This window comes from Prinia subflava, chromosome 2 (genome assembly GCF_021018805.1).
Source record: "Prinia subflava isolate CZ2003 ecotype Zambia chromosome 2, Cam_Psub_1.2, whole genome shotgun sequence".
Lineage (NCBI taxonomy): Eukaryota > Metazoa > Chordata > Aves > Passeriformes > Cisticolidae > Prinia > Prinia subflava.
Genome location: NC_086248.1, coordinates 83,051,176 through 83,077,519, shown reverse-complemented (window position 1 = coordinate 83,077,519; position 26,344 = coordinate 83,051,176). Strand labels below are relative to the sequence as shown.

Here is a 26,344-nt window from a genome sequence, read left to right as displayed (position 1 = left end):
GAAAGTCTCCTGTGTGGATCTGTCACAACCTAAGGGAACAAATTATTCCCTTTTAAGAGAAGGGGGAAAACAAATATAGCACTACCTAACTGAACTTTTATTTCACTAATTCCAGATACCTATTTTTGTCAGGTTTTTTTCCCTCTTTTGGTTACAATCTTATGAAAGGAGTTTGTTGTCTGTAAAAACATGCAATTCATGAATCCATTTCAAGTTTGTGGGGATTTGGTCATTACTTTTATTTGTGCGCTTTTTTCACAGAGGTTGATACATACTTCTGTTCGTAAAATAAAATGACTGAGAGGGTGTCCACTGTTGTAAATTGTTAAAGGATAAAATATAATATACCTAATGTTTAGCTCACTTTGATTTGGAGATATTTTATTCAGATCTCTTACTGTAGATGCTCAGCAGTTGCATATGAGAGAAGTAAAATAATAATATTTAAAACTATGACAGTGAGGAGACCAGAGAAGTCATGGACAAACCATAGAGGTCTAAAAAGAGAAGAATGGGTAATTTAATAACAAGGCACTCAATCTACTTATGTTGCTCTACAGACATTTGAGTACATCTTCCTGCCTTTAAATCTGTCTGAGAACAGTAACTGAGCTGTTAAAAGTGCTTGTTAAGGTAAAGTAAGCTTCAGCTGATTTTTTGGGGGGGGTGTTGTTTTAGTTAGACATGAAAAATGTTACCTGTTTCTAAAGAATGAGTAATCTACTCTTTTTCGTCACTTACTTGTTTGATTTTTTTTCTCCTGTCTGTTGCTATAATCCTTTTTATACTGTAATGCTGCAGTTGCTTCACAGGGATTAATAAATTTTGCTGGAAACACTAAATGAGTACCTCAGTTTTACAGCCTTTTTTCCAATGAAGAAAAATATTTTCCTTGATGGGCAGAATGGAACACTTCCTGATAAGTGTCAGCTTTGAATGGTTATAAACTAGATCACAGGAAAATATCAAAGGAACTGTATTGTCCTGTGGGAAAAAAAAAAAAAAAAAGAAACCCAGAGCAAATGAGTACTTTAAAAATTAAAAGTGCACTCTCGTGATTTAATTTGTAGAAGTGATTTTTGAAAAGTAGAAGCATATCATTTTGATTGAATCTGTGTGAAGTACTTTTACTTTATGTAACATTTGTCTTGAGTATGTTGAGCTGGAGAATAAACTCACTAGGCAAATGCATCTTCTGTAAACCAAAACAGACAGCTTATTTTTTTAGGTGAATTCCAAATGAAAGTAAAATAAAAAGAAACTACATAGCTAGAAATATGTGGAAAGAACACTTTTTCTTAGTATTTAATACCTTAAAGAATTTTTCCTGCCAGCATTTATTCTGATTCCAGAACTCTTAATTTCTTTTGAGTTTCTCTGTGTGGAAAACCTGGGTACTTCAGAGTTCAGTGAGCTGTGCCAAGAAGTGTCTGTAGGTTAAAAAATATTTATTATGAAGTCTTTGGACACAGCCTCACTGTTAAGAAGGATGGGGAGGGAACAGAGAGGAGCAGCAGCAGAGGATCTGTGATTGCAGATCCTTTCTGCATTGCATTGCTCAGCCCTAGTAGAAGGGTTATAATTGACTCCACCTTTCCCTCCTGGACCTGTGCAGAGGGGAGGGTTGGGCTAGTAAGGAAAGTTTGAGTACTAAGATTAGTGGTATTGTAGGAAAGCACAGGGGTAAACAGCATAGAGCCTGTCTCTTGTCAAAGCTACAGGTGAGAATTTTGCATGAATCAGGGCTGTGCAGGCGGCACAGCAGCCCTGGCCAGGCTGCCTCCAATTGCCCAGAGTGAGCATTAAAGAAAATGACAGTCGCTGGAGGTGCCGTTCCCCGAGAGGCGTTTTCCTCCATATGCTGTGGTCTTGTCCAGTTATGCTCCACTCTGGGAACAAAGTCTCCCTGAGAGTTAATGTGACTGTAAGCTCCAGCCTTTGGTTTGGATTAACGAACTGCATTTTAGGCACAGCAGTTGCTGCATCTGTGTTGCCCGTTCTAACAGATAAAATTGATTAGCACGAGCAATCATAGCACTGCAATGCCACGTTCTTGTAGCCTTTCTAGGTAATTTCAAACTGACTATTCACATGTGATGCTTTTTATTGCTATGTTATTTGATTAAATCTGAATGCTCTATGAAGTTTGCTGACAGATAAATTGATGGAGAGATCTGTATTCACTCAAGAACCTGCTGGACTTTCCTCAGTGGATCATTTGTTTTCTTGAATGTCCCGTGTCCCACAGAAGAGTGATGTGGGTATGACAGTGCATGCAATAGGGAAATGTTTTGGCTCAAAAATTAATTAGGCTTTAGTCAGATAGTCAGATATTTTTTCCCTATTTTATAAATTGTCAGTGACACTGCCAAATACATTTGGTGGTACTAGTAAGGTCTATGTATTTCTTTATAGGCAGGAATCTTTATTTAAAAAGTATTGTTTATTTCCACAGCTTTGATATTTGATAATGCTTCAAACTGAGTTACTATACCTAAACTTGAACTACCAGGTTTCAGGGTTTTACCCTTGGATTCTGCTGTTTCTAGAAACAGCCAGGATAGATTTTACCTCTTGTAATATCTTGTGTGGCTGGAAATCGACTGGGTGAAACACCAGCTTTTGCCATGGTGCTATCACTGCAGGGGTTTCTGCTTGGCTGAGCTGCTGAGAAGAAGCTGCTGGCAGGACAGTGTTGGTGACAGCCTTCTGCTCTGGAACTCACAGATTCCTTTGATCTGCTGTGTTTCATGGTGTTGAGTCAAGCTTGTCATCTTCACCAAGTGCTTAAGCACTGTGAGGGACAGGGGCTAAAAAAACCTCCTTATCGAGCCCCTCAGTGGGGAACAGTTTTCATAGGCTTTTTGGGGAGCATCACCATCTTTTTGGACTGTGCCATGTTTCTAATGTGCATCTAGGTGATTTCGTTTCAAGATTGTCTATAAAGGTATGAAATGTGAGTGTTTAACATTGCCTAGTGTTTCTATTCTTTTTGAAGCCTGACTGCCAAAATCGGTTGTGTTTCTTTGTCTCCCCGTCCTTCCCTCCTGGGTAAAATCAGGTTAGGTAAAATCCTGTCCGTGTTTGGGTACATTTTTTTTAATCCTGTATCTACAGTTTGTTCCCCTGAATTCACTGGGATAATTTAGTTGTGCAAAACTGCTGAGCGCTGGCACAATTGGTCTTGAAATTACAAAGTATATTCATAAAGAGCATACCCATTTCCATGCTATTATATTTTAGAAGTGGACTCCAGGACTGTCATTTCCTAAATGAGTCCTAAAGCCTTTTTTACTTTCCTGTCTTCTAATGGTAATTGATTATAGATAGGTAACTTTTGAACATATTTTAATACAACCATTTTTTGTTTAAACTGCTTAGAATTGCTGGTGTTGCATGGTAATCACAAACAATGTGCTTCTTTTGAGTTAAACTTGTCCTCCTGCATTAAGGTAATGTTGATTCTACAACATTATCATTATTGTCAGTTTCTTTCTTGGCATTGCTGCAGCAAGGAGACGAGCAGTAGCTAATTTTTCTCTGAAGTTCCCACAGTACTATACTGTTTTAAGTAAAAATAAATTACTTGACTGCTTTTTAGTTGGGTGGTTAACTTGGAAGTAGATTTTGGACCTGAAGCTCAGATTTTAAAGCTCTGTGCAAGAGCAGAAAGGAGCTTCAACTCCAGCTGCTTTATGAGCAATGACAGCACTTGTTTTCTGAAACTGTCAATGAAGGTGGTGGGGGCAGTCACAGGTGACTGTCACCTTCAGTCTTGAGACATGCCACCCTAGGTCTTTCAGTTTTCACTGCAGACATGGGACGTGTATTTCTTCTGGGGATGAATCCACAGCACCAGTTTTGTTCTGATAACAGCATCTGGCACTAGATTGATTTAACAGGCTCTGAGGTTTGCTCTTTTCAGATATGCGCTTGTACGGCAGCTTCTGTGCAGCCCTGACATGGCCACACGCTACTGTTGTTTTTTCTGCCTCCTAGCACCACGTGTGAAGCTAAAGCTCTTTGACACCTGCCATTTGGACCCTTTTCTTACTGAAAAATGTCATCGTTTTCAGACAAGATGAAGACAGATATCTGATCATTCTTCCCTTTGCAGGGATGTGCTGAGGGCATGGTTCATACACAGCTGAATAAAGGATTCCAGACTGGAGCTATACAGTTAGTTTTATTAGTTTAGTATGGTAACTAGTTCTTGATTTGGGAGTTCATAGTGAGTTTCCTTGTGAACAGACATTGAGGAATTCTTGCATTTCTTCTGTTCTTGAAAGACTCTAATTTGGTATTTGAAACCATTAAATTTTGCCTGTTCCTCATCTGAAAGACTGTACTTGGATTCTGAAGTTTAGTTTTGCATAAGCATACTAGAAAACATGGGAAACAGTGTCATTGTAAGACTGTTATTTTAAGATAAGCAATTTTTAGTGATCTGAAGCAACAATACCAACACTGATTAGAGTATTTTGCTAAAGATAGATTGAAACAGGCCTAATTCTTTCCTCTTGAATAGGTTCTAAAGATTTTTCCTGTCTACCAGGAAAGCCATCAGCTTAACTGATGCTGAATATCATTTATGGCTGAACAGGAGAGAAGTAATTCCTAATGAAAGCATGATTGCCTTGAACTTCTGTCATTTCAGCAGCTGCTTGATAAGGTGCTTATTTATTGTCCCTGCTGTGGAGTCAGCAAGCTGTTTCAAATGCAGGGTTTGTAACTGAAAGAGGTGAGGTTATTCTGTGTTGTAATCTGCCACAAAACAGAGTCCCTGGTATATGATATTGTAGTAGTTTTTACTTTACAAAGTAGATTGAATTGGTCAAGAGCAAATTCCTTTCTTTGCATGGCATAATTTCTAGTAAACTTTGTAAACTACAGAATAAATTCGTACATGGCTAGAAACACTGACTTTTTTTTTTCTTGTTCTGATTTCAAAATGTTAGTTGTAAGCAGAATTTCACCTGGTGTTATCTATGGAAACTTACTGAATGCAGCTGAGCAGCCACATGGTGTCTGTTTCACTGCTCGTCATTTGTTGTGCTCTCTGAAGGCTCCTTGTGGGGTTAAATTCTTGTGTTTGGGAGCTCTGAAGCAGGAGCTGTACTTTAAGACTTATGGTGTCCCTCCTGCACCTAATTGAATGGCTGCGACTGTGAGTCACTATGAGCTTTTTTGTAATACTTTTGCTAAAGATAACTATAAACAGCTTTTGTCTAATTTGATGATTTTGAAAGACAGGCTGTGATATAAGCAACATTTTTATGGTGTGTAGTAACTAAAAGTTTTGAGTGAAGCAGTGGAAATGTGATGAACATTCCGCTCCTATCTAACAGTGTTTTTAGTATTAAATATATTTTATAATGAAAACATCTCCCAGGTTCTATATATTGTTAACATTTAAAGCTAATTCTTTATATTATTTAAAAAACACAGATGAATTGGATGGGTTTTGCCTTGATTCTGGTGAATAATGATTGCTTTCCAGTATAGTCCTTTTTCATGATCATAATATCTTCCTTTGCTATACCACTACTTTATTGGTGATGGGGAAACACCACATTATGAATCTTATCTATCAGAATGAACAGGCTTTTGAAAATATCTTTGACCTTTTTATCCTTTGAATACATTATATATCAAAGCCTTTTAATCTTGCACATCTATGATTTATGTTGTTCATGTGAACAAAAGCAATGGCATAGCTGTGTCAGAGCCAGGTCTGTCTGTGCTGGTGTGCTGTTGTTGCTGTGGTTAAGCACGTGTGGCTGCACAGGTCACAGCCCAGCCTGTGCTGTGCTGCAGGCTCCAGCTGGCCACAGTCACCACCACAGCAGAAGGAGCTGTGCTGTGCACAGCAGAGAGGTGCTGGAGTGTTTGTGTGCCCAAACAGGAGTTTCTAGGAGGGGCAGGTAGCTCTGCCTTTGCTAATGGTGAGGAGTTGAAGGGGCTGCTCATAGGTTCTGCCATGTGCAATGTCTTGCTTGACAGGAGCAGAAGGAGCAAGACAAGACAAAATGGAAATGCGGAGTTATTGCTGTTTCCTGAGAAGAGTTCTTTCAACCTCCCCTAGGTGGTTCTCATTAGTCCTCAAAAATGACTGTGTAGGGAGACATTTAACAACAGATGCTGGCATCCTGTTTCTATAGTGTAACTCAACCCTTTTGGGTGTTAGGCTCTTCAGGAACTAGTTGTGACTTCCATGTTTTCAGTAAGGCCCAATGGATTTCTCATTCATGAAGTAGTCCAATCTTCTTTTGAGTATCTGCTTAATTAAGTCTCCCCTGCCCCTTCTTACTTGGTTTTAATCATGGCATCTGTCAACGTAATTAAAGCTTGTTACATTCCAACTGAGTGTCTAAATGCACCATTCTTTTCTAGAGAATATTTTGTCATTTTATTTCATTTTATTTTTCTGTCCTGGGTGGTTCATAACCCAAATATTTTAGTACATAATGCTGAATAAACCTTTGACTCTTTTTCACTGTGGTACTTTGTGGAAGCCTCAGGCTTATGTAGCCACAAGTTTATGAACAATATATTTATCAATAAATATGTAAAACGTTAGCTTAGAGGAATTAGCCACAATTACTAAATTATGACTGTGAATGGAGTTTTTCTGGCAGATCATCATTTTATGGCCAAATACAAAAATCTTGGCCTATTTTGAGGTTGACATACTCTTTGCTTTTAGAGTGACCAGGATTTTCTTCCAACTAATAAACACCAGACTCTTCTTTGTACTGGTGTTGTTTCTTAAAATGTTATTTTAAAGGATTGAAGTTGTAGATAAGGGATTTGGAAGTTGTAGGAACAGCAGGTTATATAAAGTTGGATAAAGTTGCTTTTTGTTTCTCTATAGGTTATTAATCCAGTGTTACATTTGATTGTAGGGAAATGACCTCAGTGTAATATAGAAGTCTGAAATGTTGGTAAGGTTCATGAAAATGTCAAAAAGGTGCATTCATCTTTAAACCCACAAATGTCTAGCCTGATACATATTTTCTTTGTTATACATACATTAGATGTTTTACATAGCTGTGAAAAGGCTTACAGTGAAAACTTACTACCTAAGAAACTTGCAGGTTTTAAAAATTGTAATTTAGTTAAACCATTGTTGCTAACTAGCTTGTTACGTGTAATCTTTATGCATTTTTGTAGGTATGTGATAGCTTTGAATTTAAAAACGAGTAAATTGTAAGTATTCTCAGATTTTATTTTTTTTACCTTTTACAAGAAAGGCTCTTTTTCCTGTAAAAATTAGGAGATGGAAAATCTGAATGTTTTCAAAATCAAATAATCTTTTCAGACCAAATAGGTAATGCTTATTTAAGCTGAGAAAGAAAACAACTTCTTTAGTAAATGTTAAAAGGCTCCTTAAAGTATTTAGGATATAGGTGGTGTGGTCTCTAGCATGAAGCTGAAGGGCCACCAGGTGGTGCTGGTGGAATACATTTGATGTTGCCTTAGCTACTTAAAATGTGTCTTAACAACTGTGAATGAGATGGGTGCAGTACAGGAAAACTTCGTTCATGTGCAACAAGCCAGTTCATACAATTGAAAAGAATGCACTGTAATATTGTGTAGTGGCGTTGTGATTTGGGCCCTTTTAATATTTAAAAATTGTACAGAGACGCTGAGGAAAAACCCCTTATCCATAGGATGGCTGACGTGGGAAGCACAGTATAGAGGCTGCATGTCCATGGAGCTGCAGATCCATTACCACTTTTTTGTTAATTCTAAGAGAAGTTTGAGACTTGTTCATTCATGTACTGGAAACATGTTGTATCATAACCATGTGCTTATTTACCTACTGCATATTGACTTTAAAAAGCAAAATAATTTTTCACTAAAGCTTTTTTAACTGTTTAGATTTGGTAAGAATCTTTCCTTCTAAGGAATTTACAGTAACGAGGCTCTCATTAGGGGGCCAATTTTTTTGATTTCGTCTATTAAGTGACTTAAAAAGTCAAAATAGAAACAAATTCTGAAGATTCACAAGATTTTAATATAATTTCACCAGCTCTTACGAAGTTGGTTTTTTTGACTCTTTTGAGAATTGTATCCATTATAGAAATGGGAAAAGGAGATTGAAGGACAGTGTGGACCACAGCAGTTGGGAGTTTCTATTTCTATTCAAATTTCGGTTGCCTAGTCATTTGAGTGTGTTTGGTTTTCTCTTAATATGCCCTGACATCAAATATATATACATTATTTAAAAAACATGATGTAGAGCATTTAGCAACATTAAATTAGCTTAAATTGTCTATAAAGCCATCTCCCTTTTCAAGAGAATTGGACAACATACGAAATGTCAGTGAACCAAAGTGAATGTCTCCTGTCTAGTCAAAAAGTAAAATCCAGAACAACTGCTGACAATCCCTAAAGCTTGTAATCTTAATATTTTGACCAAGCTAAATGTTTTAGCATTCTGTGTGCCATTGTCACATTAGTAGCCACTTCACTGTAGCCATATCAAACCATGTGATAGCCACTAATAGTTCTGTAAAAGTGTGGTTGACTGTTGAATGAACCAGAGGATGGTTTCTTTGGAGTGCGTGGCCTTATGTGTTTAATCTGGGTAAAAGATTTATTTAATGTCTGGGTTTTGCTGTCTTGGGCAGAGGAGTGTGAGGCTCTACGTGAGTGGAAATTCTTGCTCCCCTTTTCCACGTCTGCTACACCAAATACTTCATGGAATAACTGCATGCGTATACTAAAACATCTCAGAGTAGATCTCAAGTATCCAGTGTATGCTGCTTCTGAAGGTGCTTTTTATATCTTGCTCTTTTTCTTGTGATAGTTTTTTATTTGGCTTCCCCCCTTCTCCTCACTCCAGTGTGTAAATCTTTTTGTTCTTGTGAAAAGGAAATATGCTTTTTTCAAATTTTCTTGTCTCCTATCCTGAGTTTTAATTTTATCTACTCATTTCAGCAAGGAGTTTTTGTACTGCCTACATTAAAATTTGGCACAAGTCACATATTACCACAGAATTAGAGTGTTAGTGCAATCCTTCTGCTTCTGCAAATTGTCAGTGTAGTATTAGTGAGAAACATTAAAATGTCGGGTGCGTAAAAATTCCCATCAAGGTCACATCAGGTTTTTCACTGCAGACAATACTGGGAGAGGATCAATCAATAGGCTGTGTTCAGAAGTACAGCACAATTTATAGTATAGCACTGTAAAAATTGCTGCAAAATACTGATTTTTTTTTTTAACCTAAAATTATATTACACTGTATTATCAATGTAATTAAATGTAAAAATGGCACATGGGCTAATGTTTGGGATCTGTTGGAATATGAGGATTAAAGAGCGATTAGTAAAAAGTTGTTAGAAGTGTGTGCTCGTGTGTGGTTTTTTAGAAGCAATATCCAGTAAGGGAGCGCTTGCCAGATGCTGCCTTTATAAGGTGTGAACAGGTTAAGAAATACGTTCTGCTGCATTGTTTTTTAAATTGCTCGTTCATCAGAGAAATCAGTTTTATGAGTCTTCTGTCAACATCTTCACGTTCAGCAGTTAGGTTTTTGTGATACGATCTTATTTCTGAGTGCTGTGATGGGAATGTTTTATGAATGTCATTTATAGTGAAGGAGTGCTCATAATACTGAATCTTTTTGAAAAATCATGAAATAGTTTCATTTTCACTTGCCCTGTTCACTTGATTTGAGGATTTTTTTGCTCTGTTTGAATGGGTCTGGAGTTACATTGATTTTAAAGATAGCAGGATTTTATTCTCTGTTGAATTGAAAGATCCAGTCTGTTTGTACTACTGTTCTTGAGTTTTGAGTAACTTTAAAATCTGCCTTGTGTGTACCTCCCTCCACCAAATGCCAGTTTTGATTGGGGAAGTAGGAATCTGTAAAAAATACAGTAAGAAATTCTTACCTTTTGTATTTGCATTTTACACTATTTACTGTTACAGTGCTTGGAACACTGAATGGGAATATATTTAACATCTGAGCTGTTTCCCAGCTTTTTCTAAAGGGAGGGGCTTCTAGGTATCAGTTTCTTTATTTAAAAATTTGACCTAATAAATGTTCCTAAAAGGAAAATTTATAGTCCAATTTTAAAACAATGTAAAGCAAAGTTATGGTTTTTTGCTGAAAGGTCTGTTTCTTAAGGACTGTGGTTTCTCTCCTTATGGCAAAGATTAGGTTATTTTAAAAGTGGAATAGTAAAAGTAAAAATAGTTCTGAAACTGATATTAGAAACTGATATTAACCTCCAGTGCAGTAGCTGTATTATGCCATAATTATCAACCTGAAATTCCAGTTCTGTTGAAGTTATTTGAAGAAATATACTGTTGAATCAGTGGTGTCAGAATTTCACAGCTGAAAATAAACTTAGACTGTGAATACTTGATTGCAGTTTTCTCTTGAGTGGAACTAGAGCACTTGAGGGGGTTTTAATTATGTGTTTGATTTGAATTGCTGAGTTTATCATCATTACTGAATGAGTTTGAGGTATATGGTAGATACATGAACTGTAGTTTAAGTTCCTGAAGACAAGCAATCTTTTTCTTTGGGGATGGCAGTGAGAGCTGGGAGAAGATGGTATTGAATACTGCTGAAAAAGGAGCTGCAGCTCTGTGGCTCAGTCTGTATCGAGTTGGGGCTTTTTGAGTGTTTTAGGGCAGCTGGCTCGAGGCAATGTGTGTGCACGGTCGCGGCTTGGATTCAAGTGATGCTTGAATGTTAGACTTCAGAATGTAGGTGTTTTCAATGAAATTGTCAGGCAGGTTTAGTTTCGTTTATGGAAGCTGGTTTGCCTATTTACTTCTGGTAACACTTGTTTCTTGTATTCATTTTCTCAGCTCTTGTAAAGATTGCAACAGGGACTGAGATCATGCACAGTGTGTATTTATGATAAGGCCAGAATTAATAAAGAATTCATGTTGCAAGTCGGGGGGGTATTTTGGCTTAAATGGAGAAATTTTCCTTTGTACTGACTTACTTTTGTAAGCATTTGGTTTATTCAAAACCTGCGGCTTTGAGAAAAAAAATCTAAATATTCACTTAGGTCACTTGCAAAGCCTTTCACTTGTGTTGTTCAGTTGTGTGCTGTTTTAGATATTTGCCATTTTATTTTTCAGCATTGTCAGTGAAGCAGGAGCATCGATCTACAGTGTCAGTCCAGAAGCGTCCAAGGAAATGCCAGATCTCGACCCTAACCTAAGAAGTGCAGGTATGAAGAGGATTTAAGTTTATCACATTTCAGCATGGAGCTCAATTCTCAGTTCTCAGACTGTTTTGTTTATATTATTAAATAAAATAATTGCCAAAAGTAGAAAAAAGTTTGGGATATTTTGGTTCTAAACCTTAATTCTTCTGCTGTTTCACATTTGCAGTCTTAGGCGTGCAAATGAATGACATCATCTTGTACAAACGCCTGTAATGTAAAGATCCTTGCGGATGTATTCCTTCAACAGGCTGGCACAGGAGAATTTATAGCGATGAATAGAACCAATGAATTGCACCAACTCTCACAGTTGCACATGTCCATGCCCACAGGGGCTTGACCTTCCCTCTTCTCTGTGCGTACATAAATATCTCTAACAATAATGAAAGCATTCAAGTGCTGGAAAAACAATGTACAAGTAGAACAGATAATTTAAAGGTGTGCATTTGTTGTGATCACTGGAGTCTTCATGTAGCTGAATACAGCTTTCAAGATATGTTGTATAGGTTTTGTTTTTAAAAAGTTATCTAATTCAGCATAAATGTCACTAAGGTTTAACACAGACCTTGGAAATGTGCAAGTGTTGCCACTGTTATAATTTTCAGTGTTTGGTTAAAGAGTAGTCCTTAAAGATCAAATTCCTAGCAGCTCCGTCTGTGTCCAAATTCTACTCATGGATTTGTTTTATTCAGAGACAGCTGTAAGGGCAGATTTGAGGTTGTCTTTGTATTACTTCACTTATGTATTTTAATTGTGTGACTTATTGTATTTGTTTTTATCTACCTTGAGGGTTTTTTTTGTTCTTAGTGTTTCTGCAGTTTGCTGTCATACTCAATCAAAATACAGCATATTGGAAAATGCAGCAGCACTCGTGTATAGAACTTTTCCAGTCAAAATTATAATGTTCTTAAATTTAATGTTTTTCTAGCAGGTTACTGGCCTGGAAATCCTTTAGAGGATATAGATCAGCAGAAAAGAATTCTGACATGGTATTCAGGGGTAAAACTTTATAGAATTCCCCATGCTTCACTTTCCTCTTATTTTCACCAAGGGGAAAGTGTTAACTTGATGTTTCAAGTGAATGTTTTTACAGGAATATTCTTGGAATGTCTAAATTAGCCCTTCCATTTGTAAGAGAGGTCTCTAGCTTCTTTTTGCTCGATTCCCTTTTCCCTGCCTGCAAACAGACTCCGTTGTGATTATTTCTTCCCTGGGCCACAGAGGTTTTAAATGTGTCATGGTATGGCCAGAGCAAATATTCGGCATGTGACATTTCTGTATTTGTGACAGATAGAACTAGCTTTCCCTTGGGCCACAGTTTTTTATGGTGCTGATATATTAAATGTAGCTTTAAAGTTGATGTAAATGAACAAAAAACACTGAAAAGGAGGAAATTCAATTATTAACATTACGTCTTTCCAGATGTACATGTTTCTCATTTTATCCAAAATTAATTTTTCAACATTCCAGACACTTTTATTTAGTGTTGTGCATCAAATACGGTAAATTGAAATCAAAATTTTAATACATGATCAATTTAAATAATAATTACCTAGAGTTCATCATTGATCCATTATTACTAGGATTTTCTTCAGGCTTAATTTAAATGCTGTTGCATCTGGTTTTAAAAGCATCAGCAATTTTAACATGCTGCAGCAGTACCACAGAGTGGATAGAAATTGAAAAAGGGTAGGAAAGAAACTGAAATATAATTGCCTAGTTCCGTGGATGTTGGCTGTTATGAAACTGACAGCTAGAACTATGTTACGATCAAGGTATTCTAGAAGTTTTAGGCTTCCTTCCTGACATCTTCTGGTGTAACTTTGTAATTCACTGTGCTAAACTATGGATGTTTTCTTGAAGTTGAATGTAAAAATGGGATATAACATTAGAGGGAAACATGAACTGATGTTTGAGGCTTTTTCAGACTTTTTTCTTGACTAGCTTACTTGTGTAGTTTCAATTTTCCTTTAATTTGCAGCATACAGAAAAGTGACATTGTGTCAAAGCTGACTTGCTTTTTATTTTAATTATTGTGTTACATCATGTCAGTTTCTGTGCTTACATGATAGCATTTAGTACGTTAAAGGAAGCTGACAGCTGCATGATGAAGTGTGACATTTATAGTTAAAATAAAAGGTACAGCTGACGTGAGATATCTGTGATCTTAACGCTATTTGCCACTTTAACATTTTTCTCAACAAAACTTTATAGAAGGTTTTTTGAATGACACAGATAGGCCTATGTTTGTCCATTGGGTACATAAATGTAAAATGTTAAATAATACATGTTATATGAGAACTTTCTCATCTCTGTAATAGTTGCAGTGGTGTTTAGCAACTGTTTGTGGTCAGTTTTTGCTTTACACATAGAAATAGAAGATATCAATCGTGATGGAAAAATTAGCTTAATCATTTCTCCTTGGCTGAGTGTCCTATATGGGAGGAAAAGCAGCAACCTTCAGCATTTCTTGGGGGTGCTAATTAAAGGTATTAGTTAGTCCAAGGTCTCAGCTGGGCTGGTTTTTTTTTCCCTTTGAGCTGTCTTTGAAGGTCATGGATGACAAGAGTTTGTAATAAATGATTGAGAAAGATCTCTTGTTAAACCAATGGTGTATGTACAAACTGTAGAGGAAAGTCTATAATCATCCGTACAGCACTTTCAGCCAAAGTTGCTCTTGCTTTAAAAAAAAAAGAATGAAAGCTCTTTTTTTAAACAATTTTCTTTTATCCACACTACAGAGAATGAAATAGGGCCTGCCTTTCCAACTTTAGAAGTGTCCTGAATATTTCATGAAAGTGCAGAAGCTTCTGTACTGCTACTGCAATTCCTATAAAACCTTGTGGAGTGGGACTCAGCTAAGTAGATAGTAAAGACCTTGATGAAACCTAGTTACTTGTGTTTGAGTAGAGTAAGAAGGTATATATCCCCTCCTGACAGTCATTGTAGGATTAATGAGCAGAAGAGCTATTTCTCAGCCTCACAGAATTAGGAGATAAGAGGCTTATGGGCCAGAGCAATAAAAGGATTTCCTACTTGATAGGCTGAGGAAGTTCAGCTGCAGCAGATTAGGGGGGTTCTGCCTAGAGAGCAAGGCACTGGGATTCAGTAGTGGAGGGGTTTTGGATGAACCTGCGCTAGGATTGCAGTCTGACAGAAGGGAGTGCAAGGTTTCCTTGAGTTCTTCTCCAAAGCTGTGCCCAAGGACACACTTGAGATTTGGGGTGGGAACTTTTGTAGGGAAGAATGGAGACCATGAAAAGAGGCCTCTGCAAGCTGGAAATGTTGATCACCTTTGTGAAGTTTATTAATATGTGCTCTACCAAGGCTCTGTGACTGCCAACTCTGAGGCTGCAATGAGGTATTGGTAATGAGGGAGCTGTGAGGCTGTGTGGATGACTGCAGTTCTATTTCTGCCCTGGCATGTGTCCTCTGGCCACCCTCTTGAAGAAGTAGTTAAAATGTTTCATTTGGTGGAGTTTTCATAAAGCTGTCAAATCCGTATTTTTTTGATTGTTCCGTTCATTTGTTGGGGTTTTTGCTGCTTCTTTTTAAAATTAATTCATTTTCTGACCTAGCATCACTAAACCACCAAAGGTTTAGCCTTTGGTTAGTTTTTATTTGTGACTGCTTCAAGTGGGAGTTCTGCATTTGTTGAACTTGGCTGTAAAATCTCCTGGATTGCTCTGGGTCTCTGTGACTGAGATTTATTTGTGCCTCTTTTCAATGGAAAGCCTGGATGCAAGTTTCCCTTAGAAGCAGTTGTGAGTAACAGTTTACTGAGCATTACTTTGCCTTGCAAGTTTAACAATAATTCACATGCCATTAGTTACCTTTCTTTGCCAGAGCACATGAGATGACTGTCTTGGTGTGATATTCTTTGTAGAAGAAAAAATTAAACTCAGTAGTGATAGGCATTCCTCCCTGAGACAGATGAGCTCTGTGGGAGTCTGAGCCAGCCTGGGTTTGGTTGCTGTCACTGGGCCTGTGAATCCTGGAATTCAGTGATTTTCCCAAAGGTTGATATTGTTGCCTTTTTTCTATCTTGTTCTATAAAGTTCTCTATATTTATTTTGTTGTGCAGAGCCTATATTCCTAATAAAAATAACTTATGGGATAAGAAATTAAGGATAGTCAGTAGAGGTGTCAACACATACACTCCTCCAGGCTTTTTTTTTCCTCTCAGTGCTTCTCCCCTTCTACAACCCCTTGTTGTGAAAGCTTGTTGGCTTCAGCAAGTTTGGCTAGACAAAAGGGGAAGACTGTGGAGGAATAGGCAAAGTATATAGAAAGTGTAAGCAAGTATGACTCATGCTGAAGGATTGTCACACAGGAACGTGGAATTTATATATTTTCTAGATGCCTGGGAGCTTTTTAAGGTATGGCCAACTAGTGGAGGTCTTGTTGTCCATAGTATAAGGAGGATAAAAGGTGTACCAATTGCTTGGCTTGTGCTCACAGAGTTTTTTTCTTCTGTTGCCTCTCCACCTCTTGGATACCATAATGAAATGAATGTTGCTTAATAACTAAGAACTGGAGGAAACTGATGCATTCTAGTGAAACAGTGGCCCGATGGTAGAGAATTGCTATGAAGCAGTATTCATGCTGGGATTTTACTCTGGTTTCAATATATGCTCAGTTATATAAATGGGAAATGTCTTCATTTCATTAAATTGATTAATTACCTTTCCTTTTCAGATGACTGCTCTAACAAATAAGCAATCTTTTCTTTCTATCATTACTTAAAAAGTAAAATAAAAGGGGGAGAAAGGGGCTGTTTTTTCAGACATCATATTTGTGTAACCACTTGTTAGAAGAGATCTCATATTAAGCCTCTCTATTTTATTTTCATACCTTATGCAATCATACAGACTTGAGTTTTAATTTGCAGTTCTGTGTTCAGATGCTGAAAGAAGAGCAACATATCTGGGCTTGCCTAATGCAACAGCTCTAAGAAATGTGCATTTTCCTCTTGGACATGAAGGTCTAGGGCTCTGTCAAGGCCACATAGTTGTGTCACCCAGTTAGAAAAGCAACAAAGGTAGATAAAATATTCCCTAGAGCTACTTTTTTTTGAAGATTTGGAAAACTAACAGGGCAAGCATGTGTTGTGCTGCATGCACGGGTATGATCCAGTATGGAAACTGTTGTTTCTAAGGGATGTTTTCTGAGGATAAGGAAGAATCTGAGAGAGCCAAAGGTCACACAGCACAGCTTGCCTTAGCGTTGTCAAATCCCATCTGCTTGTCTCCTCTCCACAGGGCAGAACACATTGCGTTATTGTGCGCTCAAAGTTCAGCATACCACTTGCACTTTTCCTTGCAAAGGAAAGCCTTGTAGGCTTTGAGGGCTTGTTAGGACTTTCAGACTGTTATGCTACAGGGTTTCATCCCCTGGGGTCCTGTTAGAGACATAGAGTTCAGAGCTGTCATACTGGCCAGCAAGTAGAAGGTAGAGATTGGAAAAAAATGTAATTTCTTTTGACTTTATCTTAAGGAAAGTAAAACAATTTGATGAATAGATGTGTGGGACATAGTGCCTGGATGTCTACTTGAGCTAATTTCTTCATCTTCTTAAAAGAGCACTGCTCCCCTTTGGCTACTCAGGAGAGAAGGTCATTTTTCAAAAACTTTATTGTTTTATTTAATCCTATGGTTAAAACATTCACACTACTGTCTAAGTGGAAGCTTTCTTCTACAGCTAGTTGGAGAGAATTGGTGAAAGCTTTCAGAAGGGAAAATAAGCACTGAATTCTCGTGCATTAAAAAACTTTGTCAGCCCAATGTTTAGTTAGGTGGCGTGCAATTAGAGCAGTACAAAATGAAATCACATTTCATCTCTCATCTGTTGTGTTCTGTAGCATTTAAAAGTGAGTTTAGCTATACTTTTGGAAGGATGGAGAACAGAGAACTACCCTGTAGTGATGAACGTGCAGTGGTTAGAAGTTAAGAGTGGTGAACATAGTAAGATGTTAAAGATAGAACATAGTAATGATAATAATATTAATAAACTAAATTAATAGTAATAGAAATAATTAATTCTTAATTAATAATAGTATTATAAGTGATTAGTAGCAGGAACAGGAGGGTGTTGTTACTGGTCTCCCCATAGGACCTAGTTCCTACTATTGAGCAGAAGCTCATCTCAAGGTTGTGGGCTAGGCTTTACAGTTTAAACAAAAGTTATAGAGAATCTGTGGGGTCTATAGGAAGTCAAAAACCAGTCCCTAACTGCAGATAGTCTGGAAATGACTGAGCCTCTCACAGTTGGGCATGAACCTGTGCCTGTACCAGGATACTGAGAAATAGAAAAATGGATTTGAATTGCCCCAAACCAGTAGCACAATCCTGAATGGGTCATTACACAGATGTTAAAGATGTTTGTAGTCTTATAGTTTTCTTGTTGCTCTAGACAAGAATCTAATGTTTTCTAACCTGTGTAAACCTCACGGTATGTGGGAGAGGTGGTATATAATCATTAACATCCTGCATACTGGCACAGTATTTCCTCTAAAGCTGTGGAGTTCAGGACTGGGCTAGAGCAGAGGAGTTTAATCTCCTGCTACCTGCAAGTTTTGTGTGCTCTGGTCAAGCTGCTTTCCCTTAGCATAAAAGAGCTCTGAGAACCATTCACTTCCCCCCTTCTGGTGTAACTTTATGAGTGTGTTGTGTGTGTGTACTTTCTTTTGAAGGCTTTGTTGCTTCCTTGAAGTGTGGAGCTAGAGGAATGACCAGTACCAGGATGCTCTTCAATTCAAGGAGTTTTGGTTTCCTTTTAATTCTGGGATTTGATGTTCCTGATGTTCCTTCCTGGCATAGGAAGGAACATTCTGATCACTTACAAAAGGTTAATACTTGTTGTTGGTACAAATGACTAATTGTTCTAAGATACAGATGACTAGCTCTTGTAAGATTAGAACTTCAAGTAATTTTTTTACTTTTAGTAGTAACAGTAATCAATGTATAGTGATGCAGTTAGTACCAGCAGTGTGACTTTGAAAAGGATATTGATGATATCTACCTCTTAAGCTGAACAGATGGGGGAGATTTTTCAGAGTTTATACCCTCTTCTGAGACTAACTCATTTCTATGATAGAAATATCACATCAGGCTTCAGTTAAATGAGTATATATCCTCTATCTCATCTTGGATAAAAATGGGTACTATTCTGTGATACAGAAATTACTAATGCTTGAGGAAAGTGTTTTTGAGAATATTTCTAAGAAAAAATATTGACTCTAAAAAGCTGCATTGTAATATTTGCATGTCGAAGTTTTTTCTTTAAATGTAGTTCTAACTTTCTTGTTGTGTTCAACTCATCTCTTTTAAAGATTTTTTTTTTGGTAATAAATAAGTAGAATATTGTCATTCATTATTTTATTAATCTTAGGCGAATAACAGATTATCAGTTTTATGGAGTTAAAAGTAAACTAAAATGTAACCTTTTTAAAACAAAAACCTGCTCACTTGCTACAGAAGAGCTTTGGATGAAATGCAGCTGTTGAACAGTTGCTTAAAATAAATTGCATACTTTAAACCCACCAAGAAGATATATGAGGATTCAAAACTGTGTCACAAATCCTGACCTCCTGAGAAAGAATGCTTAATGAAAAGACTACTGTACATTTCACTGTATCCTTTGCGAGGAGGGTGAAATTCAGGTCAACAGGATAGAAAGCATCCAGGACTCAGGAAACCTGAACAATCGATCACTGAGTAAACATTATTGCAGATACTTATGGAGAGTAATTGATCTTGAACACAATAATAGGCTTTATAAAAGGATTTAACAAGTTGTAATGTTTCCATATCTACTCTGGTATGATATATTGACAGTAATTACTTATGCATTTGTGATTAGTCTCTGATTACCTTAAGATATTATATATTTTATTTCATTGACATTGAAGTTTCAACCCAGACTTTTGAGGTGTGAAGGTTAATTTAAAATAGGAGGGTGGATGAGTTACTTGGATGTTTTAGTAGCATGTCTCAGCAAGAATGAGATATTGAGGTTTTATAATAAAGATACAGAATGTTCTCATTTATTGCTAAATTGAAGTTGAACTCATCGTAGCTTAAGAGCTAGTGGTTGCCATGTATTTATTTGTAAAGCAGTTATAAAACTATCTCTGTCTTCACATCTGGAAGCTTCATACTTTTTCAAAGCACAAAACAAATGCTCCAACTCATGTGGGGTAGCTAAGCTGTCACAGTTATTGACTCTGACACATTTTTATCCTTATGTGAAGATGTGTTTAAAAGGAGGAATGCCATCGTCCTGGACTTTTGGCCAAAAATGTTTTTCTGCTTACGGTGTTAAGCAACATTTGAATGCCACTGTAACTGAAAGAAATTGAAACTTTTTTGTTCTGCTACCCGTAAACGTTCCTCATTTGCACTCTTTCTTTATCTAAGCCATCGAACTCTTGCTTTATGGTGTGGCTCTTACATAAAGCAATGCAAAAAGAGAACTTTTCAGTATGCAATTGTCTGAACACAGAAGTTGGCAGCCTGCCCCCCAAGTGGGCACAATATTTGAATCCATAATAAATTTCATCTAGTTGACAAGATTTCCAATTGCCCTTGTACCCTAAATAGTCTGCTTGTCTGATTTAGGTCCTACTTACTGCTTTGGACCTGTTCCATTATTGAAGTGAGGCAGGTAGCTGAAGAAGTTAGCACTAATTTTAGTTTTTAGGGCTGGCGGCTGACGTATATAGATACCATGCAGAGAAACAGTAAGGCCGCTGTGTTGTTTTGGCCCTTCACTGTTGAGTGTGGCAAGTTTTTTCTGTCTTTAGTCTGAAAAGATTTAATCTGAAAATGATTATCAGTAATCATGATTGAAAACTCCTTTGTGATTTGTGTAAAATACGCTATTGCTTGCTGTAGAAATTACTAGAGAAACAAAGTTATCTGATGTACGTTTGAAGAAAATGGTCTTAATTTGAAATTTCTCCATTTGAAATTAGTGATTTGCTCTTTAAGACAGGAGTAGCCACATAATTAGGTATGTTTGCTAGTTCATGAGGGCATATCTGCTTATTAGCCATTAGGAAACAAAACATTTTAATGTAATTTCTCACTTTCTATGAAGATCAGACACAGAGACTGGCATGAGCTGTGCAAGCAGCTCTTAGGGATGTTTTTTGCCCACCACAATGGCATCTTCATCGCTGACACGCAAACGTCCTTTACTGTCTGCTGGGTTTGTCTTGTCAAATAACCAAAGTATGGAGCCAATTGAGACTTCCAAGCAGTTAAACTGCTTTTCTAATGAAACGGCAGAATATGTCCTATCTGATGACAAGACAGGATTACTGTAAATATGTTGCTGTAATCTTCTTTCTCATTGCATTTGGATGTGAAGTACATCTACACTGAAGTCACAGCACCACCTAGACCATTCTGTCCCTTCAAGTGTTAAAATTTTACATAAATTTATTGAAAGGCAGCACAATATCTTACTGCCTTTCCATGTGTTGAAATAATATTTTCATCCTAATTCACAACTCCAAGCTTTGCATTTATGGGGTGTGCAAGTCTTGTGATTTTCTAATAGAGGGTCGTGTCACCCTGATTTTAATACCCTGTTTAATATTGATTAGGGTTTTTTTCCCACATTTTACTTAGACTAGCATATTTTAATAAAGACATCTCTCAAACTTTTCATGTTTGGCCATGCTGATAACGTTTGAGAAATCTGATTTTCTCATTTTGCCCTGCATGCCATAATGTAATTTGATCTTTTTTGCTTGGGCAAAAGTGAAGAATACCTTAATATCTACAGAAGTAAAAATGCATTACCTGTTTCATTTTTAGTCTTCTGAAAATGCATGGTTTCTAAAATGTACCCAATGTAAAACAGTTGAAAAATAACAACAAATTTCGTACTCTTGATAGAGTTTTAAAGAAGAAAATGCCAGACCATCGGGTTTTGCTGTCTCTATTCCACGGTAGTAGACCTCACACTTCTGCAGAGCCCTCATGATTTCAGTAGTACTCTCCTTGTGAGAGTCCAGCCACTTGGATCAAATGGCCAGAGTGGAGCCTCATTGTCCCCAAAAAGATCCTTCTATTGCAGTGTGCAACTACTCCAGCAAAAAATAAATGGGCTTGCCTGTATAAGAGGCAGTAGATGCTAATCTTGACTGAATTTCTGCCTGGAGAGAATGTGGACAACTCTGGCATTTTTCCTACTGTGCTCTCTTTTATTTATTAATTGGAAATGTTCTGGAGTGAAATTATGGCTTTAGTGGGAATTAGGCAGGTCAGCTATCCTGCTGGTATTGACCGTAGGAGCTGCGTCCCTTAATCTGTAGCTGACTGCTAGCTGATCTTCCTGCTTCAATATTGTAACTATTAGGCCTGATCCAGGAAAGTACATAAATGTCTCTGTAACTTTATGCGTGTGAGTAGTTTTGTTCATTCCAGTGGGGATTCCAACATGCATCTGTGCTGAAGTGCTTTGCTGGGTCAGGTCCTAGCCCCCACTGGAAGCCTCTTAGGGATATGACAGCATTGTCAACCAAGCTAATATGACAAAAACAGTCTAAATTTTATGTTTTAATTGAAGGTTCCCAAGAGAAAGCTATGCTTGGAAAATTCCTATATCAACCTATCCATATAGTTGTCTGTTTTTAAGAGATGTAATGAAAGGAGATGTGGACAGTGAGAGGGTATTTGCTCTCAGCTTGTCTAAAATATAACTTCTAAAATATGTTTTGCCTTTAGGTAGAACTAAAAGAAAATTCTTTGAAACACTGTATGGGTATTAAGGTGAGTTTAATGATGGTTGCTGAAGGACAAATTAAGTCTCTATGCATAGACATCAGTGCATTCAGAAGAAATACATCATTGTAAGTGTTTCCTGTTTTGGATCAATATTACTTTCATTGGTGTGTTGTTTCACCTTTGTTTGTTAGGTGGTGGGTGACTAGTATTTCAAAGTAATTAATATGAATTATTGTTGTAGAAAAGCATTTGTGCAGTGAGCTATACTCGTGTAAGTGATAACTGCTGTGCGTACACTGATTAACCTTTTGTGGGGTTCTTTTTTCACAAGAAGGCATACATGATTGTCTCTGAATTCAGAACTTCTCTATCAGAGAAGCAGGCATATCAGATGTCACCAGCACAGTGCTTTCTGAGCCCAGCTAGCAAACTGCCTTTGTCAGCATGTTAAAATGGATATTAAAGGATATGAAAAGTCTTGCATGACCGAGCAGTGAACTTCATGTTAACTGTGCATTTAACAGCACAAATTTTTAAAAGTGAAGTCTCTAGTGCAGCATTTAATTGATAAACTTTGCAGTTGTGGTTTGAGGAGCCTGCATATCTCTGGCTACTGTTTTGGCTTCAAGTACAAATGTTTAGTCAAGTCCTTTTCTGAAATGCTGTGAAGCCTTTAACGCCCTGCAGTAGTGATGGTTGCTGTTTAAATTAGGCTGCAAGGATGATTTAGGACTGGGGCACCTTTCATACAAGAAAAAATGAAAAAAATGTGGAATTGCTAAGCCTGGAGGAGGCTCAGGGGCATCTTGAAAAGGGTTGTAAGTAGCTGATGGGAGGGAATGAAGAAGAGAGCAGCAGACCCTTCTCAGCAGAGCCCATTTTTAGGACAAGAGGCAATAGGTGCAGATTGGAACACAGCAAATTCAATCTGGACAAGAAAACATTTACCTGTTTTTAGGGTGGCCCAGCATTGGAATGATTGACCAGACAGGTTGTGAAGTCTCCACCCAGCTGGACACGATCTGTGGCAATCTGCTGTAGCAAACTGTGTTTCAGCAGGGATGTTAGACAAGGCAGCCCGGTGTTCTCCAGAGGTGTGTCCAGCCTAAACACCTCTGTGAATGCTTACATTACTTCTGTGACCCAGTAAAGGGGCTTACAGGTTATTTTAGATATATGATAATTATAACCATGTTAATGTTTCCATACACATATGTGTGTGTGAAATCAGCTGGTGAAGACCGGAGATACTTGCAGTATTCCTGTTTAAGCATTGGGTGTGTTGTTGACCAAACCATGGTGCATAAATATATATATTTACTCCTGACTCCTCTCTGTTATTCCTCTAACCCTTCCTCTAACCCTCTTCCTGATTTGCTTAAAAATGTATTTAAATGTGAAACAGTCTTGAAATGACTGATGCTCTATGGGGTTGATTCTGGATGTAGCTTTGAAAGACCCACAGCTTTCTTCAGTCCCACTTTTCTTAGTCTTGCACAAATGCATGTGGTAGAAAAAACAGCCTTGGCAACAAGGTCAGGTGTTATGTTTGTTTTTTTATTTTTGGAGGGGTTTGTTTTAATTTTTATTGTGTTGGGATGTTTTTGTTTTGGTTTTTTTTTTCTTTTGGGTTTTGCTTTTTGTGGGCTTCTTGGGGTTTAGGGTTTTACTTGTTTGTTTGCTTTTTTTAGGATTTTTGGTCCTTATTTGGAAAGGTTTTTGGTTCCAACACTTTTGTTGTTGAAACACTTTTGTTTTTCGTTAGTGTTTACTTCACTAGGTAGAATGAGTATTGTAAGAGCTGCTAAGCCGGCTAACCTGTTTGTTTTAAGTCAGGAGGAGAAAAATAATTTATAGATGTAGTACTGGTAGATAGAACTCTTGTAGTTTCATATATGTGGGAGGGCGCACAGTTGCAAATACTGAATACAACCCAGTATCTGCAGAATCAGACCAACTTTATTAATAGATGTTTGGAAATATGTTTTTTCTTCTGAGATTTTGGTAAGGAAAATTATTTATCAATAAATACAGCCTTCAAAAATGCAGTCTTGATTCAACATTTGGATTTAGAAGACCAAAGGTTCTTCCCACATGCTCATAATGGCATCATTGGAAATTGCTTTTGTTTTTCTAAGTGTGGTTATAATGGTGACAGATTGCAAATTGATGTGCTTTGGTGTGCAGTTTAGATTAGTAAAGTTCAGCAACCATTTTCGAAGTGAACACTGAATTTTATGGTTGAATTATATAAATATCTGATACATATCTTGGGAAATACTGTATCAGAAAAATAAGTCTGTGAACAGATACTCTGTTACTTTTTAAAATGTTTGTGTGGTTCTTTGTATCTGTGATTTCAAGTTAAAGGTTCTTGCAGAGTTTAATGTTAAATGTTACATATGCATTTAATATGGGTACAAAGGAAAAATATAGTGTACACAGTTTCATTTATTAACTCTGTGGCTCAGAAGAACTTTTTAAATGTCTTGATTACAGTTTAAAGTGTCCCTAGGTCTTTGCTGGAATTATTCAAATAAAAAATTGGATTAAGGTACATGTGATGTCCTCGTCCAACAGTTAAAAAAGGATTCTGCTGTATTATTGATTATTTCCAGGTTAAAAAAAATTAATTGCATAGAAGATGTTAAAAAAACCCCAAACAAACAACCCAGAACACCTGAGCGAAGGCAATTACTTGATTCAGGTTTTTCAGAGAAAAGTGATAGCTGTTTTCTAATTCTGTTTTTCAGTTTCCATAGCTAGACGTGTCCAAGACCCATTAGCTGAGCTAGTGAAAATCGAGCCCAAACACATAGGAGTTGGAATGTATCAGGTAAGATAATACGTATCATTTAATCTAAGTAGTTTGTCATGATATAGAGCAACACCAAAATGCTGCTTTATAATTGTCAACTAGTTATGTCTCCTTTAAAAGACTTTTTCAGTGTTGATGGAATGGTAGTAAATACTTAAGTCATAAACTGCCTTTTTTAAAATCTCTACTTTTAATGATTGTGATTGAGACTCTGAAATGGCTGTGGCCAGATGTATAGTCTATTAAAAACATCAAATCAGACAGGTAACCTGATCCGTGAAGCTTTCTCTTTTTCTGTATTGTTACAGCAATGGGGTTTTAGCTCTTTGTGTAAAATACAATGAGATATTGATCCTCCATTTAGAAGCCATTAATTTGTACTATTAGGTGCATTCCTTCTTAGAAGTTTGTAATAAAAGGGTTTGTTTTGAAGTTTTTCATTTAGTAAAGCTGAATTGGAAAATGTTTGACAATTGTGATTTTTATACATTTTTGTAGGTTATTTCTCAGAGGAAACTTTTACTTTCCAAGTTTTTTTACAAAGAGCATTATGTTAAGTGATACATAAGTTATTCATTTTATAGCAAATTGGCATCGATTCAGGAAAACATCTATGCGTGTGCTGAAGCCCCATCAAATAAAGAAGCAAAAACAAACAAACAAAAAAATCCAGAAAATACAGCATGTGCTTTTCTCTATATTTTGAAACTATGGAGTGTGAGTAAATTTGAAAGACTACAGCAGAATTCAGAACAGAAAGCATAGAACTGTCTGGATCTGTTCCTTCAGGTCAGGTCATGAGCATTAATGCGATAGAATGCAATGAGCAGCCTATAATCCCCTGCTGCCACTGCTAAAGGTGGTGTGACAAAGAGAAGGTGTTACGAAAATCTTCCAAGAAGTATATGTCCGATTTTGTTTTTACAGAACTGAGGTCAGCATTTTAGTTGGTTAAAGTAGAATTCAGAATTGCTTTTGTGAGTCCTGCTTGTATTACCACAGATGATAGAACCTAGTCATGTTGCTTGCTAACTGCAAACTTATTGGTACCTTTAACTTTATTAATATTTGGTAATACTTATTGGTAAACCTAACTTAAATAATCTTTTGGTATCAATTATACCATACTCTTTGAGGGAAATTGTATCAAAGAGCTGAAACACTGTAGAGTCCTTTAACATATGTATCCAGGTTTCAGTAAAAATAGGTTTTACTGGTGGCAGTGATACATTGAAACAAAAGTAATGAGAAGTGATAAAGATTTTTGTTCATCCTTTTTTAAGGAAAGAAGTATTAAAAAAAGGAAATTTGAAATGCTATGTCAGCATTTAGAGAAGTTGATTTATTTTTTTTTAACAGTAGTTTCAAAATGGAATATTTTACTATTTGTAGTATACTGTGAATTCTTAAGTACTAGGAGCTTGCACTGCTGTGTCTAGAAGATGTTGATTTAAATGCACACCCTCTTGTGTGGCCCATGTGGACATTGTACAAGCGGGCACCTAAAGCAAAAAGACACAGAATGGGTGGTGGTGGTGTGGTTTTGCGATCGTTGTACTATGAGATGAATGTTGCAGTGAACAATATCACAGCAGCTC

General features: G+C 37.0%; 1 protein-coding gene across 2 annotated transcripts in view; it reads left to right on the top strand.

The window, feature by feature from the left end:
• SRBD1 (S1 RNA binding domain 1) overlaps positions 1-26,344 on the top strand; it is a 125,160-nt gene that overhangs the window by 51,094 nt on the left and 47,722 nt on the right. For both annotated transcript variants that reach the window (XM_063390813.1, XM_063390812.1), the window contains exons 17-18: positions 11,107-11,198; positions 24,682-24,764. In XM_063390813.1, coding sequence (XP_063246883.1) covers positions 11,107-11,198; positions 24,682-24,764 — 175 coding nt within the window. The remainder of the gene's footprint in view (positions 1-11,106; positions 11,199-24,681; positions 24,765-26,344) is intronic.